General features: G+C 40.0%; 2 protein-coding genes across 2 annotated transcripts; both read right to left on the bottom strand.

Annotated features, from left to right (window-relative positions):
• Positions 1-10: 10 nt before the first annotated feature.
• trir (telomerase RNA component interacting RNase) lies at positions 11-1,606 on the bottom strand. Its single transcript, XM_020937437.2, has 3 exons — positions 839-1,606; positions 477-548; positions 11-393 (listed from the first exon to the last, which is right to left on the bottom strand). Exons 1-3 carry the CDS (start codon positions 1,118-1,120, stop codon positions 286-288), a joined length of 462 nt encoding a protein of 153 aa, XP_020793096.1. The 5' UTR covers positions 1,121-1,606; the 3' UTR covers positions 11-285.
• Positions 1,607-1,835: 229 nt separating this feature from the next.
• Positions 1,836-16,362, bottom strand: LOC110171539 (protein Hook homolog 2). The gene is made up of 22 exons (XM_055152359.1): positions 16,169-16,362; positions 15,483-15,565; positions 15,101-15,173; positions 14,970-15,020; positions 14,490-14,622; positions 14,187-14,254; positions 13,800-13,865; positions 13,606-13,686; positions 11,275-11,441; positions 10,989-11,129; positions 9,976-10,177; positions 9,033-9,143; positions 8,576-8,663; positions 8,097-8,160; positions 6,891-7,028; positions 5,894-5,981; positions 5,446-5,480; positions 5,057-5,139; positions 4,371-4,474; positions 3,925-4,026; positions 3,789-3,860; positions 1,836-3,280 (listed from the first exon to the last, which is right to left on the bottom strand). Exons 1-22 carry the CDS (start codon positions 16,211-16,213, stop codon positions 3,152-3,154), a joined length of 2,124 nt encoding a protein of 707 aa, XP_055008334.1. The 5' UTR covers positions 16,214-16,362; the 3' UTR covers positions 1,836-3,151.
• Positions 16,363-16,493: the final 131 nt, after the last annotated feature.

Here is a 16,493-nt window from a genome sequence, read left to right as displayed (position 1 = left end):
AAACTCGGGATAAAACAAAGGCAGTGAGGGTTTAATTTAAATGAGTGGTAAATCAGACAAAAATAACCCAGACACTTCAACACAACAGATCAACATCTTTGACACAAAGGAATAGGCAAATATAGTTCCAAGACAAATTTCCCCCTGATGTCAACCAGGGTTACCTCATCTACTGGACAAAAATCATACAAAAAAAGTCTGATCTAAGCAGTTTACAAAAACAATGTGAAGTGTAGTTGTACGGATTGTACCGAAGGCCCAGACATACACATCTCCAGCGGAGGTTCACTTTACAAGAGGTCGTGTCTTGTCGTCATCACCACACTGGTGCGCTTTGTACTTTTTCACCTCAGCCATGTACTTTGACCAAGCATCGCTCTTGCCTGGCTCCGTCTGTGCGGGCAAAACAGACAAAACAGTGCTTTGACAGTCCACCCCCAACATTATAATGCATTATAAATACACAACCAACTTACTTCTGAGTCCTGTTTCTGCTTCTTTGCAACCACGCCGGTTTTAAGGAACACACCGCCTCTGCGCTTCCCCACCTGGGTTAAGGCATAGAAGACTGACACCGTTATACGAGCCCTTGCAGGTGGATTGCCAATGAAGGAGACTACACCAGAGCAGAAGTTCTATATTCAGTCTTCTGCCACCACCAAAGTAAAAAGTACAATGTTCAGCCTAACCCACCAGCACTTAGTTTAAAACATGTAATAGATGTGATAAATGTTGTACTATAATCACTCTGCACACAAATGTATGCTTGCCTATTACACATAATGGCTGTTAAGGCACTATACTATGTTCTATATCTTACAACTGCTAAACCCCTTACAAAAGTGGTCACAGCCGGTGGCTTCTTTTCCTCTGGCGCCTGTTCGGTACTTGTCCCGACTCCACTTGGTTGCGCTTCTTTTTTTCGCTTCTCCTCTTCCATCTTCTTTTTGAACATCTCCATAAAACTGCCGTCGTTTGCGAACACATTGGCCCCGGTGCCGGAGGCTGGAGTCGGGCTGACGGCGGGAGCGGGGCTGGAGGAGGGCGTAGGGCTGCCGCAGCTCGAGTCACTGCCGCTGTCGCTCCTTTCGTATCTCTCATGTAAGCGTTTTGACTCCATGTTGTAATTATAGTCTTAATAGAAAATACAAAATAATGCCTCTTTGTGCCCAGACAAACGGCCTCGTTTCCCTTTAACAAAGGGATTTAAAAGTGCAGGCACTGAGGCTGACGGGCACCACCCGCAATAATACACTTTACGGATTTATCCAACACCAAACTATGTATGTTTCAAAGAAGGAGCAGAAAGTGTCAACCTCGGCCTTGAAAACGCAAAGTCAAAACAATGTAACCTACAAAATTAGTTTAGCTAGTTAGCTCCGCTGCTAATCAAGCTAACGCTTCGGGCGGACGCCCTAATTTTCGTCCACTACATAAACAAACGATGTTATTCAATAACACTGACAAAAGGACGAGGTTCGGCTTACTACCACACGTATACAGTCCCAGCAGATACTCGTTTAGTAAAATGTTTACGGACGGGGTCTGCTCACGAGAAGCATTCCTCACTCAGGCAGCCATGTTTATTTTGCATCTCTCACTAGTCACGTCGATTACGTCGTGTCTTTGGCGCCCTCTGTGGACACGGAAGTGTAACTGAAACTCCACTGATGAGCTTTCTGGAACATCAGGCCAGTGTGCCACACCACAAGACATTTAAAATATCAACATAGAAATCAAAGATGAAAATCTAAATCATAAATCATCTTTTTTCACCATAACAAACATCAGATCAATCTATCATACTGGCCTCTGACATAAGATTGGAGAATGCCATGGATCTATAAGAATTTTATTATAATTTCATGGAGAAACATACAGTGAAGTATTAGTTGTAAACGGATTTTTGGCCTTACAGAAAAAAAACACATCTTTTTTCCTCCAGAATCCCATTTATTTGTAGTGCAAAAGTAGAACAAACTACAAATACTAACTTGTCTCAAACCCCAGTGTAAAGTACCATAATCTACACAACTCTCGACAAGCAAAAACCCAGTGTAAATAAAAGCTCTGCCACTACAAACATAATATATAAAAATGTGTGCACACAATGCATTGTTTTGGTCTGTGTAGATTAAAGAACACAGGGATCAAGTATAAGTTACAGCCAAGTTATGGGACATGTTACTGACATTACTTCAGATGTTGAAAAATAAAGTGAAGAAAAAAAAACTTAAGTGAGGTATTCTGCTACATTGAAACAAGCAGCTCTATTGTTAGTAGTTTACAGACTTGATTAAAAGTGAATTTCCAGTTTGGGCACTGCTGAAGGTTTTAATTGCTTATTTGTCATCTCACTAAAGTGACTAGAGATTTAAAAAGTGGTGAGTGCAATTAAGCCCATAACCAACAACTTCATTCTTTGGGAAAACAAAAAATACATATCTTTACATAAACTCATTAATTCACAAGATCTAGCAATTCATATTGTATCCAGTGTTGACATTCAATACAGGAGAACAGCATTCTAACATTTTTGAGAGAAGTATGCAATAAATTAAGAAGTTGTGAGGCATGGGATAAACCCACCATCCCAGGAAAGTGCTTTGATGAAAATTCAAAAAGTGATTAAACATCCTTCTGTGTCGCACATTAATGTCATATTTAAAAACAGACCAACACGTATAAAGACAATAGCCAAAAAAAACAATACACACACGCACACACACAGCAAAGTAAATGTACCAACAACAACCAAGGATGATGCACCGTGATTTGTAGCATTATTTCATACTCCTTCCCCTTCCAGTTACCCTGTCTCAAGTATTGGCATTAATTTTACATACAACTAGCTCCTTTGATCTACAGTAATTTAAAATTCACTTTTCACCATTACAACATGAAAAATAATAATATAAAATAGGCCAAAAAGAAATAAAAAGTTACCTCAGAAGGTAACATAAGGCCGTTTCTAGAGCGAAGAAAACAGCAGCTCTTCTCTGGGACCAGAGAGAAAAACGTTCAAACATTTGCCAGCAGGGGGCAGTAGCAGCATTTAAGACATCTGAGGTGCACTAAAGGCAGACAGAAGGCTTTGAGGTGAAGTCGTTACTTCAAGTTTGTTAATGTTTGTCTGAAGTTTGTGAGGAGGTTATCTAGGCTGGTGGCGGATCAGGCCTCTCTTGGCATTGGTGTACTGCCTCTGCTGAGCCAAGAAGGACATGTTCTGATGGGGCGATGTGAGGCGCTCTCCAGCCACACTCTGGTGCAATGCCATGCCCTACGAAACAGAAGAAGGAGTTTCATGTTAGTGTATATCTGTGACACACACAACGGGTCACTGGACACTCATTCTAAGAGAATACAAGCTTTAGTTTTAGTACAACAAAAATCTACCATTTTATTTGACAAAAATGTACTGAGATAGGAAATGCATTGAAGTCAGACATGTAAATAAAATAAAAGGTGACAGTATATTTTGTGATGTGTAATTCTCAAATGGCTTACCAGGATTTAAAAAAAATTTTTTTAAAAGAAAAAGTAAATCATTGTTGGGGGGGGGGGGGGAAGTAATAAACGTCAATATCTAGATCTATGCCCATGTAAACTCCAAATCATACCCAGTCACTTTACATTCAACTCCCAAGTAAACACTGAACCAATTGCACAGCCCTTTTATGATATTATTATATTAGTGTAGAGTTGCAGTGGCTTACAGGTTTTAAATGCAAGTTTAGTATAACCAAGACAATAAATCTGAATGTTGCTAGTTAAATGTGTGTGCTCACCATGTTATACCAGGCAGAAATGATGAGCTTCTCCTCTTGGTCGTACCTGGCTCTGCTCTTCTCATAATCGTGCTGCAACAGAAAACCACATTAAACTGATGTCAGAATCTGAGAGACCATTCAGAAGGGCACATACCTCCAGGTGCTGGATCTTCCTCTCTCGCTCAGACAGTTGGTTCTTCAGAGCCTGGACGTCCGGCCCGCTTGGCTGCTTTTTCGGGTCCAAGGTTTTGATCACCTGTGTATACACGAGTCATGTTTAAGTGAAAATGATATTGTTGGTATCAGATGTCACAATGCTTCTACATTATTATAATTAGGATGGAAGGCAGATTTTGGTTGCAATATGGCAAGTTCATCAATTATAGCAACTTTTCTTTTGGCAAGTTCATCAATTATAGCAACTTTTCTTTTGGATGTTTCGAAATAAAAGCAAAAACTGTAGAGAGGATGCAGTTAAACAAATACAAGAATAATGCAGGGAGGATGATCTACGTTTCAAAGCCTACTTCCCCTTTATGTTTGACTGGCATCATTATAAAAAGATATAAACAAAACAGTTCTTTGTTTGTAAAGACGCACCGTTCTCGCTTTCTCCATGTACTTCTTGTAGCGCTCCTCCATTTGCTTCATGTCCTCGTCTTTTTTCCGCAGAATCTCTTGAAGTTCATCAATTTTTTTTGCCACTGAAAAAAAAAAAAAAAAAAAAAACTAAGTAGAAATTTAGGACTTTAAAATGTTCAGTGTTAATGAGAAGGTATTAGACTTCTATGGAGTATTAATTGTTAACACATTACATATTTAGATGACCATGTTAACTTATACCGTTTCGAAATGGCAAAATTCACCAAAAACATGAAAATGTTAAATTAGTTTTGTTTCATTGTTGCTCCCCCTCCTGTTCTCCTTGCTAAATCACTCCCCCTTCAAAGCACTGTCACAACACACTAATGAAAGTCCTGCCCAATGGTTTGTGACGTTGTAGTGTATCATTTTATACCCTAATTGTACAGCTATGAAAAATGGCTGTGTGGGACCATGGGGTACGTAGGTTTGTGAGTCTTGTACAATAGGCGAGGGCTCTACTAACAATAAGGAGGCTACAAATAAGGCCTGGAAGAAAGTGCAAGATTACTGAAACATGTATGGATCACATAAAACCACTTCAGGCACGTTTTTGATGAAGGAGTGTTATAACATGGAAGAAAGCTCAAAAAAGTTAATTTTGCATAATACCCCCTCTTTAAAGATTTAGCTGATTCACTCACTGCTGCTGTCCACTTTTGGCTCCAAGTCATCGATGACCTCCCTCTTTTTCTGCAGATCTGAGTGGGCCTCATGAAGCTTCTCTCTGAAGTATAAAAGGCAATAGTGAATGTCTTCTCACCACATTACATTTTATGTTTATCTAGCTCATATTCAAAGCCTTATTAAAAAAAACAAAAAAAACAATAACAAATCATCTACAGTCTGTTCAAACAGTTTAGAACTTCCCAAGAAAAGAGTCAAAGAAAGAAGTCCTAAATATTGGTCATAACTGATGACATTGATGGAGCATAGTTTTTAACCAAACTGAGGACAAACTATGTCAGGTTAATTAACACCATTACAGTTGAACTATAAAGAAATGCATTTTGTGATGTGGCAAAATACTTACAAATGTTCCTCAAGCTTTTTCTTCAAAAGGGAGGACTGTGAAAAATGAAGAACATTATTAGACCAAATATTAGTCCCAATTTATTCATACACTGTACACAGCAAATGTAAAAAAAAAAATAAATAAATAAAAATGCAGAGTTCAATCATGTGCCAGTTGGAGAGAGGGTGGCCGTACTTACGATGGCCTGATTTTGGCAGGGGTGGTCAATGGGGCAGGTGCAGGCAGGTAGAAGGACAGACAGAGGAGCAGCGGTTAGCAAGAGTCACCACAGCAAAACATGGGCTACTTCCCCACACTTAACATCAAAAATAAAAAAATAAAAAAACCCAAACCAGGCTAGCTATTTCAAAGTCCATGCAAACATTAAAAACAGTATATACACGTACAGAGAGTTCAGAAATATAATCATTTTGTTCAATGTTCAAAAGTATGAGTCTTCACTCACGTCCTCGTTCTTGCTATCCTGCTCATGGAGGGCTTTCTGCAGCTCCTCAATTTGAGAGCGCAGTTCTGTGATCTGTTGCTGATTCAACCTAAAGATATACAGTACATACCCTTTGTCAACTACGACTACAATACAATAGAACACAAGGTCAACATCTCCAAATAAAACCTTCAAATAACACTGAATGAATTAAGAAAAACACAGTAGTCAAATGTAGCAGCTTTTGTCTAATTATTTGTTGAACCAAGATTTAAAAAAATTTTGCTCTTTCACTCTCCAAACTAGGATTGTCCAAGAATCACCTTGATACTAAAACTAGTATCAATACTTATTTAAGTATAGACACTAAAAACCAAAACAAAATTTGATGCTTTATGAACACTTCTCACTTACCATGTGGTCTTAAACTAGCCTAAGAAAGAATGTACTTTTCTACACAAAACAGTACCATTTTTTATTAGCATTGTAGTATCAACATTTCTACTGAGCATCAAGCCTTAGTACTGAAAACAAGTTTGAAATTTAAATATCGTGACAACTCTCCAAAAGTGGGAAGTCTGTATATTTAATCTCGCCGAACAAGCGCCCAGCCTCGACTTCTCCACAGGGCCTTACTGAGCATGCTCACTGGCCTCCTCCTGTTACTGTTGCTGAGGAGTCTTCCCACACCCTGGCCCTGGTGTTGCATAGATATCCACCCACATCTCCACATGCCCACAGCCTGTAAACACACACACTCACGCATACACACAAACACACACGCGCGCACACAAGCACCAGCCAAGGGACAATCTGGCTTTTCTGCTGTCTGTCCTGCGGCCGGCCCACACAGCACACAGTCCAGAGGGCCGCTTGACATTTAGGCAGATATCACTCCCACCAGCAGCCAAACAAGCCTCTCTCTGGCCAAGAACACACAATATGGTCTACGCATACACAGCAAGGGCTGATCTACACACTGTGCCCGCATTTTTCTGACCGGTCACAGGGATCGTACCTGTTCTGAGTCTCCAGGGCGTTGTTGGTGCGCTGGGAGTGCTCCAGCTCAGCCTGAACCTCCACCAGTTTCTGTCTGTACGTCTCTTCCTGAGCGCACAGCATCTTGTTTTCACTCTGAAGACGGACCATGGTTTCCCTGAGCACAACATTACACAGGCAGGTACAGTATATAAAGAAGGTTTTTATAAATCAAAACAAAGTTAAGTCCTACCCGTGGGTTTCGATTCACAACATAGTTTGCATCACACATTTAATTGCGATGTGCATTTATGGTGCAAGTGATCAGCATATTCATGATTAGGTTTGATATTACTAAAGGCATTCTGAACCCCCACTCCCCCTTGGAGAAGTATGTTTGAGAAGACAGCTGCATTAAGAGTGAAACCGTGAATCACAATATGACCATAACTGTTACAGGGATGAGATCACATTTTCTTTAATCACCATAATGACCGGCTCTATGGTCAATTGTAAGCCCTTCTACCCCAAAAAGGCATATGAATCCCATTCTTAAATCTAGAACTGAGGCTTCACAAATCCATTTACATTACAGGTGCATTATTCAGGCTTTGTAAATAGAAAGTTCAGTTTACTCTCTACTTTTTTGTCCAGTTGACACAATTTAAACTACTTTTGCTATAGTCTCTGTCTTGATGCCTGAAAGATACAGATTGGTTTTGTAAACTACTTTGACACCTTAGTCCTGGCATTTTCAGCAACACAACTTTCTACAACTTTCTTGAATGAAGACAAACACAGCAGTAACATTAGAATGATAAGAAAAGTGGATTTGACACAATATACGCCTTTTAATGTCAGCCCATGTGAACCAGAACCACATAAGACCGTTCTCATCTCTGTAGCCTTTTGAGATCATGAGACACAGACATGGGGCACAGTTGCCAACCTCTCCATCTGACAACGCCCTGGCCATGTGTGCACAACTGCCATGTGTCGCTGCAATGAGGTCCAAATGCGCATCTAGGTTAAAAATAAACTTTCAAGCGAGATAAACCCACTAACCCAGCCATCAGAGGGTGAATGTATAGGCTACGAGTGGGCTCATGATAGTGACACCAAGTGAATCCGTGTGTAATCGCGTCTGGTACGGTTAGTCACATGAACCCCCACGCCACAGCTCTGTTCTACTCTCACTACGATGCAGAGGAATAAAGAAGCGGTGATAACATCAGAGTCCTCGTACTTGAGCTCAGTGGGCATGATTTCTGAGGCCAGGCTGCCGGCTCCTCCACTCTCACTGAGGGATCCTGCAGAAAAAACAAACATCAAACAAGATCATCGTCAGAAAGATCAAGAAAGAATGGGAGAAAGCACTAAACACACTAGATTCAACAGTTTTAAGCTTCTTTATACGTTTACAAGATTTCTTTAATAAAATGCTTGGCTTTAAAATTATTCATTAGATATAGTTATATACCTGTTCAAAGAAAAAAGTTTAAGTTTAGTTTAAGGGGAAGTGTATACAGAATTTGTATTAATTTTACAGATTTGCCTGGCCTTTTTGAGTCATTTCTCTCCAATTCTCCAGGCCAACTTAAAACCTATTCTGGCTTCTCACCTCTTGTGGCACAAGTTCCGAGTGTAATGATTGTGTGCTCCAAGATTAGATGATTGGAAAGTTATTTCAGTAAAGCGGCATGTCACAGGAGGCTGACCACTCACCAGCTTCACTGAGGCACCTCTGTTGGACCTGTGCACATCTGAGCTCGTCATTTGTCTCCCGCAGTGTGTCTCGCTCTGAGAGAAGACGCTGGAAAACAGAGCTGACATTTAGGCCACCTAGACTTTACCTAGACTCTGAGCATATAAGTTCATATTGTCAGTACAGTATGTATTCATTCAAGTATCTGAGAACATGAATCACTGGTGTCAGAACGCAGGAGGTGCAAGAAGTGACACAGGACGTGGGAAGTTCACTGAAAAACTGCCGCAATATTTGCATCAGTTTCTCCTGCAGCAGGTCTTTAAAAGTTTAGAGACTTTTGGTAGTATTAGATATGTTAAGGCGTAGATTTTAAAAAGGCCTAGAGCAAAGTAGAGAAAAATGTGCAATATATGCAATATGTGTTATATTATAGTTTGGAAACACTGATGAACTTTGACTGTTGTTTTGACTCACTTCTTTTTCCTTGAGCAGCGCGTCGTATTTGTCGTGAAGGTTCTTGTACTCAAACTGCCACTTCTCAGCTTTCATGGCCTCTGCAGAGTGCCTGGTGTGAAGCTCATGAGCCTAGAAAGTCACAGAGCACAGCAACAATCTGAGCTGGCGCCGACATCTTCACAAACGGTAGGGATTTTCAGACACGTGCACGGGCCAGCCTGTGTTTAACTTCACTTCGCTGACACAACAAGTATGGCTGCCCTCCTCTCCCGGCCTCACAGATTGCCTTGCCTGGTTTGGTCAAACAAACTGATATGGTGGGAACTTGCTGAGATAAATAGCATAGCACTGTTCGTGGCCAAACAAAATTAACTTTTAGTATATTAAAGTCTTAAGATTGTTTTTTTTTTTTAAATCTACATTTTTCCACTTTCAGATATAGAAGAGTGTCCCTTAGGAATAAAACTTAAAGCTGGGGTATGTGACTTTTTTGTTTACAAGGAAATTGTGTTTTCCCCAAAGAGGATATTGTAAAAGCAGCATTTTGTTATGTCTGCAGCTAATAATAAAGTATTTTTATTTCTCATCAACACAAAAGTAAGCACAGAAAGCAGTGCTCAGATTGGCTGCGCTTGGGTGGTCCCCCCAGTTTTACTTCACACCTGAAAAAAGTTCTTCTTAAGTCGTTCATGTGGCCAAAAATGAATGCATGTGAACATTAACAATGTGCTAAAGGGTCTGAGAGCACTATAGACAAGTAAGGCAGATTTTAATACCTACTTCCTCCTTCCACAAAGTAAAAATCAGGTACATCAACTTTAAGGATAAAGCTCAGGTAATGTTTAGTAAGATCAGTTGGAACTTGTTTGTGAACAAATTTTAATCCATTAAAGAAAGTTAGTATGCCAAGTCAAGAACTTGGGTAGTATTACACTTATAAAGAACATGTCTCTCCACTTGCCTGCCTCTTGTAGGTGTCTAGCTGGTTGCGCACAGCATTGGCCCTCCTCAGCTCGTCCTCCAGCTCACAGGTGCGCTGCATGTACACCGTGTTACGCTCCTCCAGGAGACGCACCTGTCGCCTCAGATCGCCCAGGTCCTCCAGCTTCCTCTTGTATGTCTCCACCAGAGCCTCCAGCTGGCTCACCCGGCTCGATGAGTGTCTGAGGGACCAGGGAACAATGTACATAAACAATACTTAACCTTAAGTGTACTCAACCCACATCATTTAAGTTTTTTCTTTTTAAAAGCAAACAATTTCACTATACAGACCAATACTAGTTCATGTGAAGCTTATTATTCATTCTCTAGTCCAATAGAATCAACTCAAAATGCCCAAACCTTCAATGTTAGAAATGCTCAAGAAAATTCTTTTTAGATACTGTCAAATATTAAATCCACATTTTATCATTTATCAGTGCTGATGGTGCTATCTATTACAGCATTTTGATTGGAGCAATAATTACAATAGGCCCGACTGTGCACCATCCATGTTTTTGACAGAAATACATGGCAAGGATAAATCTATCGTTGTAGTAGAGTTCTTGAGTGAGTAGCTTCAAAGTGTGAGGCCTGTGTCAGAGCTTCAAAACTGAGCCCACAGATGTCAGAGGAGTGAATGGACGTCTGTGTGTGGGCACTTGTCTCGAAGAGTGTAAATGGACGATCACTGAGATAATAGATAATGCTTTGTTTGGAACTGTACCGTCAGAAAATATGAGTCGGCACACACTGATCATATTTTAGATGTATTTGTTTAATTATAGATTCAGATAAAAATATAAATACACAGATGTGTCCGTTTGTTCATAGTGGAATTTTTAAAGAAACATTATCTTTTTGAAGAGACTGATTTTCTTCTATAACATTTTAATATTTAACACATTTTGGATAATGTGTGGGCACACATGATGGAGTCATGGAGTACCAGAATGCAACTCTGCCACAGATATTTTTGTGTGTGGTGTGTCTGACCTGAGGATGTCCATCTCGTCTTTGAGGGACTGGGCCTCCTCAGCCAGACTGGTCAGCTCCTCGTTCCTCTGCTGCAGATCCAGAACCTCCCTCTCCAGGAGGTCACTACGCAGCCGCAGGTCATCTCTGCTGTTCTCCAATCTGCAGGTCAGAAATGTAAACTATATAACACAAATGCATTAGCGAAGACTCAACCTGTGAAGCAAGCAAAGATTTAACTTTCCTCCCACTTACAATGAACCTTATCTTAGAAAAGACAGACAAAGTGTTTACGGCTGTGGTTTACCTGTAATTCTCTTCTTGCAGCTGCTCCATCTGACTCTGTAGCAGTAGAAGTTTCTTGCCCGTGATGGCAGTTGTGGAGGAATCCAGGGAGTCCGAGCGGCTCAGTTTGTCTTTGAGGGAGCGGGTCTCAGCCTGAAGCAGGGACTTTTCCTCCAGAACCATGGACAACTGTTAAACAGAAGAATCCATATAATAAAAAGGGAAAGATGAAGTATGACACAAAAATCAAGGTCATAGCCGATATGGATGAAGGGCTGTAAACAGTCTTTTTATTAACAAATATTAAAGAAAAAAAAAAAAAGTCAGGTGGTCAGAAATGGTCTGAGGCAGATGGAACTTTATGAATAGCTTTAGTTGTTTGCATTACGCTCAGAGGAAAAGCTGCAAAAAAACAATTTATCAACAGTTGAAAATAAGAACATTGGTTATGAATAAAATGAAAATTGTTAATATAATTGGCTATGAGGAAATCAGTCAAATATTTTAAAAGATGCTCTGGACAACTTTTCTGGTGTAGGGTCCACCACCTGTTTGTCTCCAAGAGGTTATCGTTTTTTCTAGAATATCTCACAGTATGACATTAAACTTTACTTAACTTTAAGTAGTTTACAGCAGTAGGCGGAGCTGCAGGTCAGATCTGTGACGAGACAACTGTGCTTACATGGGAATTTTCTTTTTTTAGTGTATTTATGAGCAATACAACACCTGTAATTGAAAAAAAATGCAAGATAGGCAAGTTTAATGCCATACTGGAACATTCAAGGTAACGCAAAGTCTCTATGGCAACAAACAGGTGACAGATCCTCTACCAGAAATGTTAGAAAGCACAATTTCAAAGTGTATGTGGTAATAAATCCTGCATGTTCAACTATTGATGCAAAAAGATGGGTTAGTATAGTATTGTTTTGGTTGCAACTTTACTGGCTTAAACGAGAGTATGGAAGACTGTAAAGCAACCTGCTGTCCATCTACAGCCAAACCATACACTGATCTCTATGGACAGCTTGCATGCTTTAGCACAAGACCGGCACCAGTAATTAGCTATCAAAACAACACAAATGACTAATTCCTAATGCGTGGGCTACGTCAGTAAACAAACAGGTGGGAGGGAGCGGTACAAATTATTGTTGGCCATGGCTCCATCCCCAGGCAATGTGTCAGTTTTATCTTGTTATGCAACTGAAACGTGGCTCCAATGCTCTAAAAAAGTCCTTTATCAAACAGTGTTGGAAAAACAAGAGCGGGAGGCGTGCACTCGGCAAGCTAATCAATACGGACTGTTGGACAAAAGAGAAGAAGACTTTAAAATACAAGCTGGCACATTGTACAACAAAGGAGGACAGGTAGAGAAAGAAAATGTAAATAATTCTGAAAACAACAACACACAGCCTCAAGATTATACCATGGCACTGTTTGAGAAATGAGATCATCAGAAATCCCAAATGTGGTGATGCTAAATTATGCTAAGTAGTAGTGAATGATATGGATTCAACCAAAAGCTGAAAATAAACATGCTCCTTATGTAAAACGTGGCTCATTTTGAAAACAGAAAATGGATCAAAACTGAATAGAGCTAAATTGACCTGAGTGTTGCAAATTTCCACTAAACTTCCAACCAGTACAATGAGCATGTGTGATCGCTTTCTTTGACACCAACCAAGTGACACATCAGGAGTTATTCTCCAGAGAAAAGTTTGAATTTGTAGCACAGTGACACCACCCTTTCTATACTGAAGCAGTGAGAACACAGAAAACTTTTCCGAAGTTTTGCTTCTTCAAATCTTTAACCTTTCTTCGCAAAGTGCAACATATTTACCAAAGGTATTATTTGCACCAAACTGAGTAATAACCATTAAAATAAAAACCAAACAAACTTGCAAACTTGTCACTTTAAAATAGTGTGCTATGGAACTTTTCTGGTATTGCTGTCTGGAATGTTCTACAGGATGGCATAAAATATATCCAAGGAGGTGATTCTATGTCAAATCACCCCACCACAAAAGTTGCATAGCATACCTTTAAGTAGTAAAGCAGAGTTCAAACTTACACACTCTTACTTTAATTATATCCACGGGTTTGGTCCATAGTTAAATGGTCTGTCACTCAGTAATCTCATGACACAGAAGGTAAACATGATGAATGGGTGTTAAACAGCAAACTGCACCGCTGTTGCTGCTCACTGTGTGAGCAGAATCCTCGAACAAACAGAAGTGAACTATAGCACGGGTCAGCATTGTTCAAAAAGTGACAAATGCTCAGCACATTCGAAGTGTGAAGTTGTCTAAGAGCATCTTATCCCCCAGACCATAGCCTTTATATTTGTGGCACACACCTGATGCTGCAGATCTCTACAACGCTGGCTCAGGTCTTCCTTCTCATCTGCCTCCTCACTAAGAAAATAATACTTCCTGGACTGTGGAAAGACAAGACAGGAAAGCACACAGTAGGAGGGAGTAAGCATTAATAAAATGTTGAGTACAAAGGACAACCAACAGTGTTTTTTATAGTAAATAAAACGAGTTTCACCTGGTAGTCAAAGTCTCCATATGTGTCTGGGCTTCCTGGTTCAGATGTTGGCTCTTTTGATAACAGCTGAAAGGACACAGTATGCAAATACAAGTTGTTAAACAGCACTCTGTAATAGCACTTTCAATTCCAAAAGGTTTCTAAATAAGACCACTGTGCCACTTTCATCAGTTTTCTTAACAACAAATGGATAGAAGAGTAGTTTGATTAGAAGATTAGTTTGACAAGGCACTGAGCAGTAGGTGTAGTTTGTGTGAATTTAAGGATATTCTTTAAAATCAAACATTTCTGGTTCTGTTCAGTCTGATATTCAGTGGATTTATAGGATTTTGACTGAAGCGTGACTAAGAGCAGGATTAATGCAGAGCGCAGAAGAAACAGGCTCACCTCCTGAATGGCAGTCATCACAACATGCTGCACAGACTCCTCCAGTGTCATTATCTGCTGGATTTGCTCTGAGAAAAATAAAAATACAATCTGCTCAGGTGGAGCCAAATTCAGATTCATGGCAAGACTCTCGAAAAGGATGTGAGTATTCAAAAACCAACAGGAATATACAATTGCACAGAAAGTTTCACTTTCACTTGTAGTAATTCCCAGGGCAATACTTCAGTTAGTAATTGGGTCATCTTTGTACAGATGACTATGTATATACAGCAGCTGCCTGTGCTCCTCAGTGAGCCCACTCACCATCCTTCTTCTCACAGCTGACCGCACAACCGAGAACAAGCTGCACCAGTTTCCCCAGTTCAGTCACGTCTCCCATCTCCCCAATGAGGGTCACATCTGGGAGGTGCTCGTCTGAGATCTGGTGTCCCAGTATCTGACCATGAAAACAAGATTCATAAAAACATGGTTTAGACTGGCCATTATACATTTCACCATCAGTAAAGCTCATCTCCACAAATTTATTTTGTGTCTTTAGAATTTACCAATTCACATCATCACTTTAAACTGGCTAACATAACAAGGGTCAGGTTTTTTACAAATCAATTACTGTTTATGGTGAAAAAGTTTTGGCAGCATCACATGCATTTAGTGTGTGTTCTTAGACTTGTACATTTGAAAATGTATTATTTCATTATCTAAAAGTACTAACACAACATCTTTGGCAGATTTATCACCAATTTAATCACTCGATTAATCCCCAGCAAAAAGATAAAAACTTACATCGTGGTAATATTCCAGCATACTCTTCAAAATCTTTTTCAAGTTGCTGACCTGTAAAAGGAAATCACAAAATCTATTTTAGTCTGCAGAGTGCAATACTTCTCCAGAGTTGAGGGATTTTCTATAATTACCTTGAGGCGCCAGTTAGCCCCGTTCTCCTCCTTAATCCTGCCCAGCCAGGTCTCATTAAACCAAGAGGGGTCACTGAGACAAGAAGCAAAGAGAACAGTGGAGATACAAGAACAACATGCATAAGAAGATTTACCAGTGTTAAAGGGAACACTGGTCAGGTTGCAACCAGAACAGGAAAAAAACATGCAATGTTCAACTTTGTTTTAACCTATGTAATCATCTGTAGAGACACAATACTGCAATACACATTTGCACTGTTAATAGGGTCAATCTCTTGCATAACAAAAAAATAACAAATGCAGATTATAAAATATATGTGAGTCAGAGAGTCAGTGTTTAAATATTCACTGAAAAATGTATGACTTAAAGGTTTGCTCTTACATTCTGTGCAGCACATGAGCGATGGCCACTCCACTGGTCAGATCATACTTGCTGTTACATGATGGCACCTGAAATGTCTGCAGCTGCAAAAATAAATAAATAAATAATACAAAATATATATAATAATAAATATAATAATAAATAAATACAAAAATAACTGTACACTAAAACAAAAGGAAGCATTTTGATAGGACAGAAACATGGGCGAACCCCCAAAGACTTTCAGAATCGTCTCAATCATTAAAAATCTCTGACAGGATGCGTGGCTGTCACTTTAAATGGTGACATAAGACGGGTGGTTGTGTGGCAGGTGCACAACAGGTGGGTATATAAAGGTTTACCATGATAAAATTATGCTGAATGCAGTGTCTTTAACGGTGTTGCTTAGAGTGTTGGTTATAACTTTCTTAGTAATCTACTGTTGATAAAACAAACAGGTCAAGTGGTACACTAGCCACGTAAACAAGTGCAAACTCGCCTCACGTTTAGCCAGTTAGCTCAAGTGGCAAACTAATATATAAATTATTAGTAGGAATAGGACCTAGTGTATTTTGCGTCCTCGCTTAATTACTTTGAATTAATGTAATGGATGGTGAGTTTAGGTTAGCATATTACTTCTATTTTTACCTGTCAGAGAGCCCATCCAGCTAACAGCGCTAGTACAACATAGCCGTGATTAAACTTACCCAAGTTAGCAGAGAGTCACACAGCTCTGCTTTGTCCAAGCTCATTGTATCGGGACAAAGAAAACAAGAGACAGCGAGGGAAACACTGAAAACAGTAGATAAAAACTTTTACGCGTAGTTTTCCCTTCAGCCCTGTCACTTTTCCACGTCAGTTTTTACCAGCCATGGCCTCCTGCTGCTCTGGACGGTGCGCGTTTCACCTGTTTTTATCTCGACGAGCTTCCGTCCGGAGAGCGTTTCCATAGAGACGCACAGACGCCGCGGGTCAGAGGGTCAAGGAGCTGCTCTGCTCCGTGTGCAGGGAGGACACGGAGACACTGTCTGC

Source organism: Boleophthalmus pectinirostris, unplaced genomic scaffold (genome assembly GCF_026225935.1).
Source record: "Boleophthalmus pectinirostris isolate CB_2022bp ecotype Guang Dong unplaced genomic scaffold, ASM2622593v1 HiC_scaffold_17, whole genome shotgun sequence".
Classification (NCBI taxonomy): domain Eukaryota; kingdom Metazoa; phylum Chordata; class Actinopteri; order Gobiiformes; family Gobiidae; genus Boleophthalmus; species Boleophthalmus pectinirostris.
The sequence above is the reverse complement of the archived record's forward strand: the minus strand, read 5'-3'. Positions and strand labels throughout refer to the sequence as shown.

Coding starts and splice junctions, on each gene's coding strand:
- trir (XM_020937437.2), bottom strand. CDS start 1,120: ATGGAGTCAAAACGCTTACATGAGAGATACGAAAGGAGCGACAGCGGC. Junction 549..838: donor CACCGGCTGTGACCACTTTT/GTAAGGGGTTTA, acceptor GCCTTAACCCAG/GTGGGGAAGCGCAGAGGCGG. Junction 394..476: donor AGCAGAAACAGGACTCAGAA/GTAAGTTGGTTG, acceptor TTGCCCGCACAG/ACGGAGCCAGGCAAGAGCGA.
- LOC110171539 (XM_055152359.1), bottom strand. CDS start 16,213: ATGAGCTTGGACAAAGCAGAGCTGTGTGACTCTCTGCTAACTTGG. Junction 13,687..13,799: donor ATGGAGACTTTGACTACCAG/GTGAAACTCGTT, acceptor GTCTTTCCACAG/TCCAGGAAGTATTATTTTCT. Junction 11,442..13,605: donor GTAGAGATCTGCAGCATCAG/GTGTGTGCCACA, acceptor TCTGTTTAACAG/TTGTCCATGGTTCTGGAGGA.